At 41.3% G+C, this 13010-nt stretch overlaps 1 protein-coding gene across 2 annotated transcripts in view; it reads left to right on the top strand.

Annotated features, from left to right (window-relative positions):
• Positions 1-12133, top strand: part of RXFP2 (relaxin family peptide receptor 2) — a 60176-nt gene extending 48043 nt beyond the window's left edge. The window contains exons 16-18 of one of the 2 annotated variants that reach the window (XM_029210253.1): positions 163-573; positions 8281-8499; positions 10886-12133. In XM_029210253.1, coding sequence (XP_029066086.1) covers positions 163-573; positions 8281-8499; positions 10886-11085 — 830 coding nt within the window. In that variant the 3' untranslated portion in view covers positions 11086-12133. The remainder of the gene's footprint in view (positions 1-162; positions 574-8280; positions 8500-10885) is intronic. The other variant, XM_029210254.1, reaches the window with a different exon arrangement.
• Positions 12134-13010: the final 877 nt, after the last annotated feature.

The raw sequence follows: 13010 nt of genomic DNA, 5'->3' as shown, positions 1-13010 counted from the left end.
TACTTTAGAAATAGTACACCTTTTGAAGTCCATTGGCTTCTAGGCACTATTGTAGGTTTTCCGTTAGTTCATTTAATACAGGAAGAAGGAAGCAGACCTAAATCAGAAAACTAAGACGGAGATGCTGGAACTACCAACATACATTCTATGACTCTTCAATAGGTGCGGACTGCCTGATGGGTGTTTATTTGTTCTTCGTTGGCTTCTTTGATCTAAAATACCGTGGGCAGTATCAGAAGTACGCGTTGGTGTGGATGGAGAGCTCACAGTGCCGCCTCCTGGGCTTCCTGGCCATGCTGTCCACCGAGGTCTCCGTCCTCTTGCTGACGTACTTGACTTTGGAGAAGTTCCTGGCCGTCGTCTTTCCCTTCAGTAACATCCGTCCTGGAAAACGGCAGACCTCGGTCATCCTTATTGGCATCTGGATTGTGGGATTTTTAATAGCTGTGATTCCATTTTGGAAGGAGGATTATTTTGGAAACTTTTATGGAAAAAATGGAGTATGTTTCCCACTTTATTATGACCAAACAGAAGATATTGGAAGCAAAGGGTATTCTCTTGGAATTTTCCTAGGTAAATTATATTTTTCATTTCCTGGACAAACGTTATTTTTGTAGCAATACCATGGATTTCAGTAAAGCCATAGTTCTCCGTTTCAGAAAGTAAACAAATATAGTCAAGACTGTTTTCTTTTTTAAAGTAAAGTCCTTGCTGTGTATTTATAGGAGGTTTTATTAAATTTTTTATTATAGAGGTTTAGTATGGAAAGCAAACACATACTGTCAGGATCTCTGAATGATCTTTTTATTATCTGTAAGACCCTTTGATTTCATGTTCATACAAAGTGACAATGAGCTGGAGGAATTCTAGTTCACTGCCTTGTCCTGTGGTGCTACCAAGTTATTTGAACTCATTTTTTTACAGTCTAGATATGAGCTAAATAAATAATAATAAAATTCTTGAAACTGACTAGCAGGAGATTATCTGAATGGAAATACCAGGAAGGTTTATTACCTTTTGTAAATGCAGTTCCAAAGTCCGCAACGGAAGGGTGCTTAATAAAACTCTTTGCTTTTTAGTTTTCTTAATTCTCCCTAATTAAAGAGGGAGAATTAAGGGTTTTAGAAAAGAAAACGCTACCTTTTCTATTACAAATGAATGAGAAGTTTAGCCCTTAAAGATTAAAAAACTTTTAAAATTGTCTAGTAGGTATCTCTCTTGCTTAAAACTAAGGCCATTCCCATGTCCCCTCTTTAACTAGGGCAGTATTATCATTTTGATTCTCCCTTCTCATCTTGTCCCCTCATCTAAGAAGTCAATAAGCTCCATCATCCTTTCGTTTTTTTTAATATTCGTTACCTTTTTCTTAAATTAATTAATTTATTTTTGGCTGCTTTGGGTGTTCGTTGCTGTGCGCGGGCTTTCTCTCGTTGTGGTGAGCGGGGGCTACTCTTTGTTGCGGTGCGCAGGCTTCTCATTGCGGTGGCTTCTCTTGTTGTGGAGCACAGGCTCTAGGCGCGCGGGCTCAATAGTTGTGGCTCGCGGGCTCTGGAGTACAGGCTCAGTAGTTGTGGTGCATGGGCTTAGTTGCTCTGTGGCATGTGGGATCTTCCCGGACCAGGGATTGAAGCTGTGTCCCCTGCATTGGCAGGCAGGTTCTTAACCAGTGCGCCACCAGAGAAGTCCTCATCCTTTCTTTTTCATCAAATACTTTTCCCTCGAAATACACCTTTGCCTTCTCTTTCTTCCAGTCTCTACCTACTGCTGTCACCTTTGCTTAAAGCCTTATGACCTCTGCCCTGAATTATTACATTAGCCCTCACTGGTCTTTTGGCTTCTGGGGTCTTCTCTTTCCTATTTATCTGTTCACTACCTGAGTACCAAAAGGACTGAGTATCTTCTGCTCAGAGACTTTCAGGAACTCCCTACAACCAAGGCCAAGTTTAAATTAGTCACTTAAAGCCCATCACAAAATGGTCCTAACCACCCCTCCCAGCTATTCTCCATCTATTCCTTCTCTTCTTCCTTTGAAAAAGAAAACACTTTATTTGCACCATTTTAATAATACTCCTCACATAAACCCTATTTGATAGCCATTTTTTCGTGGCTATGGCACACCTACAATGTTGTAAGCCATTCCTGGCATAGGTGCACTTCGTGGAAACCCTCTCTCCCTCACACACACATATGCACACACACTACTGTACATTCATTGGTTCAAACAGGACTTATTAAGCACCTCCTATAGGCCAGGCACCATTTTGGGAACTGGAGAAAAAACAGATTGGCCCCACAGATCTGCAGCCAGAAAGAAGGATGAAGACAAGGAAACACGTCCTCATGCCACAGGCTGACAGATGCCACGAAGGAGGAGTACAGGATGTTCTAGGAGCCCCAGATCTGAGGATCAGGGAAGACATCCCAGTAGAAATGAATCCAAACGGAGCCCCAGAGGATGAGGACACATTAGCCAAGTGAAGGCAGAGGTCATGTTCCAGGAGCTAGAGACCCACAGCCAGGGAAAAGGCCCAGATAAAGGGCAAAAGAACTATCATCTATTGAGATGATCATATGGTTTTTCTCCTTCAATTTGTTAATATGGTGTATCACATTGATTGATTTGCATATACTGAAGAATCCTTGCATTCCTGAGATAAACCCCACTTGATCGTGCTGTACAGTCCTTTTAATGTGCTGTTGGATTCTGTTTGCTAGTATTTTGTTGAGGATTTTTGCATCTGTGTTCATCAGTGATACTGGCCTGTAGTTTTCTTTCTTTGTGACATCTCTGTCTGCTTTTGGTATCAGGGTGATGGTGGCCTCGTAGCATGAGTTTGGGAGTGTTCCTCCCTCTGCTATATTTTGGAAGAGTTTGAGAAGGATAGGTGACAATTCTTCTCTAAATGTTTGATAGAATTCACCTGTGAAGCCATCTGGTCCTGGGCTTTTGTTTGCTGGAAAATTTTTAATCACAGTTTCAATTTCAGTGCTTGTGAGTGGTCTGTTCATATTTTCTATTTCTTCCTGGTTCAGTCTTGGAAGGTTGTGCATTTCTAAGAATTTGTCCATTTCTTCCAGGTTGCCCATTTTATTGGCATAGAGTTGCTTGTAGTAATCATCATGATCCTTTGTATTTCTGCAGTGTCAGTTGTTACTTCTCCTTTTCCATTTCTAATTCTATTGATTTGAGTCTTCTCCCTTTTTTTCTTGATGAGTCTGGCTAATGGTTTATCAATTTTGTTTATCTTCTCAAAGAACCAGCTTTTAGTTTTACTGATCCTTGCTATCGTTTCCTTCATTTCTTTTTCATTTATTTCTGATCTGATCTTTATGATTTCTTTCCTTCTGCTAACGTTGGGTTTTTTTTGTTCTTCTTTCTCTAATTGCTTTAGGTGTAAGGTTAGGTTTTTTATTTGAGATGTTTCTTGTTTCTTAAGGTAGGATTGTATAGCTATAAACTCCCCTCTTAGAACTGCTTCTGCTGCATCCCAAAGGTTTTGGGTGGTCCTGTTTTCATTGTAATTTGTTTCTAGGTATTTTTTTGACTTCCTCTTTGATTTCTTCAGTGATATCTTGGTTATTTAGTAGTGTATTGTTTAGCCTCCATGTGTTTGTATTATTTACAGATTTTTTCCTGTAATTGATATCTAGTCTCATAGCGTTGTGGTCAGAAAAGATACTTGGTATGATTTCAATTTTCTTAAATTTACCAAGGCTTGATTTGTGACACAAGATATGATCTCTCCTGGAGAATGTTCCATGAGCACTTGAGAAGAAGGTGTATTCTGTTGTTTTTGGATGGAATGTCCGATAAATATCAATTAAGTCCATCTTTTCTAATGTATCATTTAAAGCTTGTGTTTCCTTATTTATATTCATTTTGGATGATCTGTCTATTGGTTAAAGTGGGGTGTTAAAGTCCCCTACTATGAATGTGTTACTGTCGATTTCCCCTTTTATGGCTGTTAGTATTTGCCTTATGTATTGAGGTGCTCCTATGTTGGGTGCATAAATATTTACAATTGTTATATCTTCTTCTTGGATCGATCCCCTGATCATTAGGTAGTGTCCTTCTTTGTCTCTTGTAATACTCTTTATTTTAAAGTCTATTTTGTGTGATATGAGAATTGCTACTCCAGCTTTCTTCTGATTTCCATTTGCATGGAATATCTTTTTCCATCCCCTCACTTTCAGTCTGTATGTGTCCTAGGTCTGAAGTGGGTCTCTTGTAGACAGCATATATATGGCTCTTGTTTTTGTATCCATTCAGCTAGTCTGTGTCTTTTCATGGGAGCATTTAATCCATTTACATTTAAGGTAATTATCAATATGTATGTTCCTATTACCATTTTCTTAATTGTTTTGGGTTTGTTATTGTAGGTCGTTTCCTTCTCCTGTGGTTCCTGCCTAGAGAAGTACCTTTAGCATTTGTTGTAAAGCTGGTTTGGTGGTGCTGAATTCTCTTAGCTTTTGCTTCTCTGTAAAGGTTTTAATTTCTCCATCAAATCTGAATGAGATCCTTGCTGGGTAGAGTAATGCTGGTTGTAGGTTTTTCTCCTTCATCACTTTAAATATGTCCTGCTACTCCCTTCTGGTTTGCAGAGTTTCTGCTGAAAGATCAGCTGTTAACCTTATAGGGATTCCCTTGTGTGTTATTTGTTGTTTTTCCCTTGCTGCTTTTAATATTTTTTCTTTGTATTTAATTTTTGATAGTTTGATTAATATGTGTCTTGGCGTTTCTCCTTGGATTTATCCTGTATGGGACTCTCTGTGCTTCCTGGACTTGATTAACTATTTCCTTTCCCATATTAGGGAAATTTTCAACTATAATCTCTTCAGGTATTTTCTCAGTACGTTTCTTTTTCTCTTCTTCTTCTGGGACCCCTATAATTCGAATGTTGGTGCATTTAATGTTGTCCCAGAGGGCTCTGAGACTGTCCTCAATTCTTTTCATTTTTTTTTCTTTATTCTGCTCTGCAGTAGTTATTTCCACTATTTTATCTTCCAGGTCCATTATCCATTCTTCTGCCTCAGTTATTCTGCTATTGATCCCTTCTAGAGAATTTTAAATTTCATTTATTGTGTTGTTCATCATTGTCTGTTTGTTCTTTAGTTCTTCTAGGTCCTTGTTAAATGTTTCTTGTATTTTCTCTATTCTATTTCCAAGGTTTTGGATCATCTTTACTATCATCACTCTGAATTCTTTTTCAGGTAGACTGCCTATTTCCTCTTCATTTGTTAGGTCTGGTGGGTTTTTGCCTTGCTCCTTTACCTGCTGTGTGTTTTTCTGTCTTCTCATTTTGCTTAACTTACTGTGTTTGGGATCTCCTTTTCACAGGCTGCAGGTTCATAGTTCCCATTGTTTTTGGTGTCTGTCCCCAGTGGCTAAGGTTGGTTCAGTGGGTTGTGTAGGCTTTCTGGTGGAGGGGACTTGTGCCTGTGTTCTGGTGGATGAGGCTGGATCTTGTCTTTCTGGTGGGCAGGTCCATGTCTGGTGGTGTGTTTTGGGGTGTCTGTGGCCTTATTATGATTTTAGGCAGCCTCTCTGCTAATGGGTGGGGTTGTGTTCCTGTCTTTCTAGTTGTTTGACATCGGGTGTCCAGCACTGTAGCTTGCTGGTCGTTGAGTGAAGCTGGGTGCTGGTGTTGAGATGGAGATCTCTGGGATATTTTCGCCGTTTGATATTACCTGGAGCTGGGAGCTCTCTTGTGGACCAGTGTCCTGAACTTGGCTCTGCCACCTCAGAGGCACAGCCCTGACGCCTGGCTGGAGCACCAAGAGCCTGTCCTCCACACAGCTCAGAATAAAAGGGAGAAAAAATAGAAATCAATAGAGAAAGAAGATAAAATAAAGTAAAATAATATAAAATAAAGTTATTAAAAGAAAAAATAATTATTAAGAAAAAAAAATTTTTAAGTAATAAAAAGAAAACACACACACAAAAAACGGGCAGACAGAACCCTAGGACAAATGGTAAAAGCAAAGCTATAAAGACAAAATCACACACAGAAGCATACACATACACACTCACAAAAAGAGAAAAAGGAAAAAATATATATATATATCTTTGCTCCCAAAGTCCACCTCCTCAATTTGGGATGATTCGTTGTCTATTCAGGTATTCCACAGATGCAGGTACATCAAGTTGACTGTGGAGATTTAATCCACTGCTCCTGAGGCTGCTGGGAGAGATTTCCCTTTCTCTTCTTTGTTCACACAGCTCCCAGGGGCTCAGGTTTGGATTTGGCCCCGCCTCTGCGTGTAGGTCACCTGAGGGCATCTGTTCCCCGCTCAAATGGGACGGGATTAAAGGAGCAGCTGATTCGGGGGCTCTGGCTCACTCAGGCCGGGGGGAGGGAGGGGTACAGATGCGGGGCGAGCCTGTGGCGGCAGAGGCCGGCGAGACGTTGCACCAGCCTGAGGCGCGCCGTGCATTCTCCCGGGGAAGTTGTCCCTGGGTCACGGGACCCTGGCAGTGGCGGGCTGCACAGGCTCACAGGAGGGGAGTTGTGGACAGTGACCCGTGCTTGCACGCATGATTCTTGGTGGCTGCAGCAGCAGCCTTAGTGTCTCATGCCCGTCTCTGGGGTCTGCGCTGAAGCCGCGGCTCGCTCCCGTCTCTGGAGCTCGTTTAGGCGGCGCTCTGAATCCCATCTCCTCGCACACCCCGACACAATGGCCTCTTGCCTCTTCGGCAGGTCCAGACTTTGTCCCAGACTCCCTCCCAGCTAGCCGTGGTGCACTAGCCCCCTTCAGGCTGTGTTCACACCGCCAACCCCAGTCCTCTCCCTGCGATCCAACCTCCGAAGCCCGAGCCTCAGCTCTCAGCCCCGCCCGCGCCGGCGGGTGAGCAGACAAGCCTCTCGGGCTGGTGAGTGCCGGTCGGCACCGATCCTCTGTGCGGGAATCTCTCCGCTTTGCTCTCCGCACCCCTCTTGCTGTGCTCTCCTCCGCGGCCCCGAAGCTTCCCCCCTCTGCCTCCCGCAGTCTCTGCCCCCAAAGGGGCTTCCTAGTGTGTGGAAACCTTTCCTCCTTCATGGCTCCCTCCCACTGGTGCAGGTCCCGTCCCTATTCTTTTGTCTCTGTTTTTTCCTTTTTCTTTTGCCCTACCCAGGTACGTGGGGGAGTTTCTTGCCTTTTGGGAGGTCTGAGGTCTTCTGCCAGCGTTCAGTAGGTGTTCTGTAGGAGTTGTTCCATGTGTAGATGTATTTCTGCTGTATCTGTGGGGAGGAAGGTGATCTCCGCGTCTTACTCTTCAGCCATCTTGAAGCTTCTCCCTTATTTTATTCTTAACTAAACTTTCTGACAGTAGACCTGAGATAAATTAATTTTGTGAAATTCTATTTATATGAATATATAATGAGATTCCATGGAATATGAAATCTTTTGGATAAAAACAATGGAACACCTTGAATTTGTAGATTTTTTTCCCTAGACTTCACCAGTCTTACATACAGTCTAATCAGATGAACATTTTTCAAATAACTTTGAAATTATATGGGAATTTTATGTTCACTATAAGGAATAAGATGATCAGTTTTAGGATTTTTATGATAGCAAGAACATAACAGCAACAAAGAAGTCAGCATTATACGATAATGATAAGTGAGAATCTTCTGAACATATTTGACCCTAAAAGAGTAATTTATATAGTTGAATTTTTAATTTTTCTGGTATTCCTTGTTTTTCTAAAACAAGTCTCAAAGGTTCTGAATTTTAGTTGAGATTACTGTGGGCAATCTGAAGAAAAAATAAAAATGTATTTTAGTCCTATGTATTATTTTTCTAAGACCAAAAAACATAAAAAATAATGTTTCGGAGGCTATTGTCTTGTTGATGTTCCAAGGATACTTATTCATGTTTATAAGTTAAAGGAATAGGGGCGTACTGATTTCCTGAGCTGTGCCTGTGATTACAGTAATCCCTCAAGGTTTGAATTTGCAGAGAACTAAAAATGAAATAGCTGTCTTCCTGCTTTAAAAGAGCTAAAATTTACCTCATGATATACGTAGATATGAATTTCAAAGTCTACAATTCTTGGAAACGTGTTTATGTATTTAAAATATCTTTTTGATGTGGCAAACCCAGTTTTTTTAACTTGTTCCAGTTTATAGCCTTGGATTCAGGGTTTTAGCTGATTTACCACTGGGCTTATAACAAGAATGCTTCCTGGAAGTTCAGGGGAGGGGAAGAGGCACCATATTGAACATCTAAGTAACACAGTATTTCTACTGTTGATTTATACACCTGAGATGTTAAGAGGTGTGCTTTTCCCAACAGGTGTGAATTCGCTGGCTTTTCTCATCATTGTGTTTTCCTATACTATTATGTTCTGTTCCATTCAAAGAACTGCCTTGCAGACTTCAGAAGCGAGGAGTAACACTGGAAGAGAGGCGGCCGTCGCAAACCGTTTCTTTTTTATAGTGATCTCTGATGCCATCTGCTGGATTCCTGTATTTGTAATTAAAATCCTTTCCCTCTTCCGGCTGGAAATACCAGGTCAGTCCCTTCTGTTATTCCCAAGTACGTTGTGCTTTCTTATGCCCTTTGTTTGACGAGGCAAGAATACAGTCCGTCACATATAGTAAGTTCTCCATAAATACCTACAACTTGAATACAAAGGTTTAGGATTTCCTAAGTGTTTTATAATCAGTATTCTAAGATAGGAACCAAGTAATGGTGCAACCCAGACAAGAATAACAAACACACAGGAGACAGAGGAAAACTAAGTCTTAGTGTCTTGCTTCCACTTGAGCTACATAGTGGTGCTTCACGAAGAGTACCTAAAACAAAACAAAATATACATGTCCAGGTTTCACCCTGGGCCTCTGAATTTAGTCTATAGGGGCCAAGGCCTCTACATGGGTGTTTTGTGATTCTAAGGTGCACACCCCTGGTTAAGAACCACCAGCCTATTTCATGGCCCTAGCCACGTGGTTGTCACACTGTGCCCTGTGGAGGTCTAATGTTCCAGAAAGTGCCTATCTAAAAGGCCCCACCCCTACTTCAACCAGAGAAAATCACCTTTCATTAGTTAGGATTTTGCTTGAAGGCCTTTCTGGGACCTAGAAATTGTAGCCATCCTAGGGTCCACCCAGGGCTTTTGCCCAACCCTCAGGGAAACAAACTTTGGGATCATCTTCAACTCACTTTTTCAGCCTATTGCAGATCTATTTGGAGTGTTCCTCCAGGGCAGGAATTGCCTTCTTCATCTTGGTAGAAGATGTTTTCAGGATTTGTACCAGAGGAACAACTTTAACAGTCATCTTATTTTATTCTTAACTAAACTTTCTGACAATAGGCCTAAGATAAATCGATTTTGTGAAATTCTGTTTGTATGTCTTTATAATGAGATTCCATGGAATATGAAATCTTTTGGATAAAAACAAAAGAAGTGTCGAGCATGGGGTTGACATATCAGAAGCCCTTATAAAAGAGTGATGAATGTACAAGTAACAAACACCTGCAACTATTTATGTCCCTCTGCCTTGCCAAATGCCTCACTGCAAAATGACATGCAGCATCCCCTTAACCTATGAGCTTAGTCTCACAACAAGGTTTTCTGATAGCAGGGGTAGTAATCATTATTCTTGGAGAGAGTCTAAGACATTTTAGATCATGATATGGAACTAGAACAGGAAAAAAAATCGTGAAAATGTTATTGGGCCACACATTGGTCTTTCTCTACATTTTATAGTTCAGTCCTTTGAGGTTTGTCTTGAATACCTCAGTGCACCTAGGAGAGAAGTCTTTACCACACTTGACTAAGCCCCTCCTTGCTTGCCCAACTCGCCATAGTGTTGTAGAAATTGCTACATTCATGGACCTGAATGCCCCCTGTCCCCACCCTCCAAGAACTCTGGGGTCTGCTCCATCATGGTAGGTCACTGAGAGTACATGGGGTCAGCCCCAAAGATAAGCTGGCTTCAGCCCTCCCATCTCAGGACTTACCTGCTCACCTTACATCAGTGAGTCATCCTGAGACGAACAGGAAGTCTCATTCCTGATCACAACCTCCTTTGGGGACACAACAGACAAAAAACAACTGACTGTTTTTCTTCAGTCACAAACTGTTCATATCTAATTTTTTTAAAATTAAGGACAGATAATATAGTAATATCATTTAATAAATCTAAGGTATGCTAAATACAAACGTATTTGCATAGTATGCAAATACTATGCCATTTTATTTAACGGACTTGAGAACCTGTGGATTTCGGTGTCTGTGGAGCTCCTGGAACCACTTCCATGGTGGATACTGAGGGACAACTGAATTCAGAAAGGACACTGCCATCCAAAATTTCTCCTCACTTTTTCTGGCATATTTCCCTTAATATTCTATTAGCCTTTGTAAGCCCTCACACAGAAGGAATTCGTTGAGTTTGGAGATATATTCTTTTTTGCTCTTCACATCTTCTGACTGCACTCTGAATATAGCAGCGGGGATATGAGGGCGGGGCAGGAAGACCTTCAGGACTGAAATTCAGACCAAGGTCAGAGCTGACTCTGGACCAGAACCTTCTAGTCCTGGACACTGTCCTATTGATTATGAATTATTTCCTCATTTTCTTATTTTTCTATAAGAAAGGGCAATGAAAACAAGAAAAATACATTATGTATCAATTTATAGTGTATGAAGTGTTTTCACATATCTCCTCCCACGTTGTTTCGTAACAACGTGCGAAGTCGTTTCTGAAAGAAAAGTCGGTGGTAGGACCTTGAATTCGTAGCTCCCGTGCTCTTCCAGCAGAGAGCTTTTCCATGAGGTGAGAGAGGACGTAAACGAGCCACGTAGCCGTCTCAAAAGTAGCTTTGACTATAAAATGTTATGTGTCTTGTGTCTATGAAAACCTCAGCTTTCTTTCACACTTCGTTTCCTTCTCAGAAACAATCACTTCCTGGGTCGTCATTTTTTTCCTCCCAGTAAACAGTGCCTTGAACCCAATCCTCTACACTCTCACAACCAGCTTTTTCAAAGACAAGTTGAAACAGCTGCTACATAAACATCAGAGGAAATCGATTTTCAGAACTAAAAAAAAAGTTTGTCTACATCCATCGTGTGGGCCGATGACTCGTCTTCACTGAAACTTGGGGTTTTGAACAAAATAAACCTCGAGGAGAATATAGTGAAACCAGCTTCCTAGTACTGGTTTTGGAGCACTGGACTTTCAATGGACTACCTAAAAAAGCACAGCATTTGGAAGATGACATCTGCAGTCCTTTTCATCTTTACCAACAGCGAACCTTTCTGCACAGACCGCACGGCAGGATGATGTCAGGCACTGCATCCCGGTGGCAGCTGTACTGTTTATCAGCTGGGCTGAGAAATGTACCTGAGAGTTCTCCTCACCGATGTGCCTGAAATGCACAAGTGAATCCATAAATAGTGGGCTGATAAGCAGTTGTTCTCTAGCTCGTCAACGCGGCCGACCTACCAGCGGATGCCCACACGTTGGCGCTGCGTGGTCTGTTTTTAAACTGAATTGTGCTGTCCATAAAATAAAAACAGTCACGACATCTAACACTAGCGTGGCGGGAATAGCATAAGCCTAACATCTCTCTCCTTGCTTTTTCAACGTCAAATGAAATCATCAGCATCCTGCTGAACTGATAGCGAAGGATTTCCGAGGTGTTCACCCACCTCAAGTCCTGCCCTATGGAGGCCCGTGGATTAGCGGCTGTGAAAGCAGAACTTCATACAAGGTTCGAAGTCGAACATATGACCAGAGAGGCACGCTGACCATTTGCCTAGTACCATTCACCTTTTCAGCTTGTATTTAATGTGAGAAGAACTGAGCTCTCAAAATATTTTTCTTAAGGTTGCCCATGCCATAAAGGAAAATTGGGCACTCCAACTGCCAAAAACTACGTTTTAATATGTTTTAAAGTATAATTTCTTAAGAGCAGTATCCCTATTGCTGGCAAGCTCTGCCATCATAGAACACACAGATAAGAAGTGTTAAGTGGGATTTAAGAACACTGGACTCAGATCAATTCCTATTGTTTTTAACCAAAAGGCTGGTAAGTTTGGATTTGTTTTTTGAAAATGAAAAGTAGTTGTGAAGTCCTGGACATGTTTTTATATGGAAAGTTTATATGTAAAAAAAAAAAGAATCTGGTAAATAAAATTATATTTTGCATTTGTCTATACATTATTTTAACTTCAATAAAGACCACAGGTAGGGCTCATTGACTGTTACCCATGTTTTTCTTGGTAGAGAATATAACTAGGAAACAAACACAGCACCGCAGTTAACAAGACACCTCTTTACACTTTTCTTTCTCTTCCCCCCTCTTCCAAAGCATGAAGCAGTAACTTAATTTCTTTACTCTTCACTTCATTCTGAGTTCCTTTAATGAGATGATATGTAAGCAGCTAAGAACTCCACATCACCTCCTACTGCATATTAAATGAGATGCCCTTTTATCCAGTAGCATCCAGGAAAGAAAGAATCCCAGAGTTTCTGCATCACAGCTGTGTCGGTAATTTACCTGTCAGTATCTAATATTGACTAAAACCGTCATGGGAGTTCCTTTATTTTGATCAAGTGAGATATTTCTTACATCAGGGAAATCTTTTCACTCATATTCTAGAAATAATGTCCCTACCCATTGACTAGGCCACCCTTTTGCCTTATAGTTTCAAAATTTCCTCCGTCTTATCTCCTCACTATGATTAGTTGCTTCCCAACTTGTCTATTTTTTTAAATGTCCTTTGCCAGTCCTTGAACATCACATGATTTATTTCTAATATATTTTCCAACATCAAAAGCATAAATAAGGAATAGATCCTGAGCGTAGGGTATCTCAATCTTAGCACAAATGTGTCTCCCAGTCTCCCATTCTCGAGCCTCAGGCATGGGCCGGGAAGCAAGGATCTGGGAACGGTGTTTGTGAGTATCTGCACTCTTACTGTTGAGCTTTGGACATGAGGAGAAGCACGAGGTCAGATGCACCAGGGAATTTGGCAGCATATTTCACGGAAAAATGGAAGCTCTATGTTGGTCAGC

Source organism: Monodon monoceros, unplaced genomic scaffold (genome assembly GCF_005190385.1).
Source record: "Monodon monoceros isolate NGI ecotype Baffin Bay Population unplaced genomic scaffold, NGI_Narwhal_1 Super_Scaffold_8, whole genome shotgun sequence".
Classification (NCBI taxonomy): domain Eukaryota; kingdom Metazoa; phylum Chordata; class Mammalia; order Artiodactyla; family Monodontidae; genus Monodon; species Monodon monoceros.
This window is presented reverse-complemented; position numbering and strand designations above follow the sequence as displayed.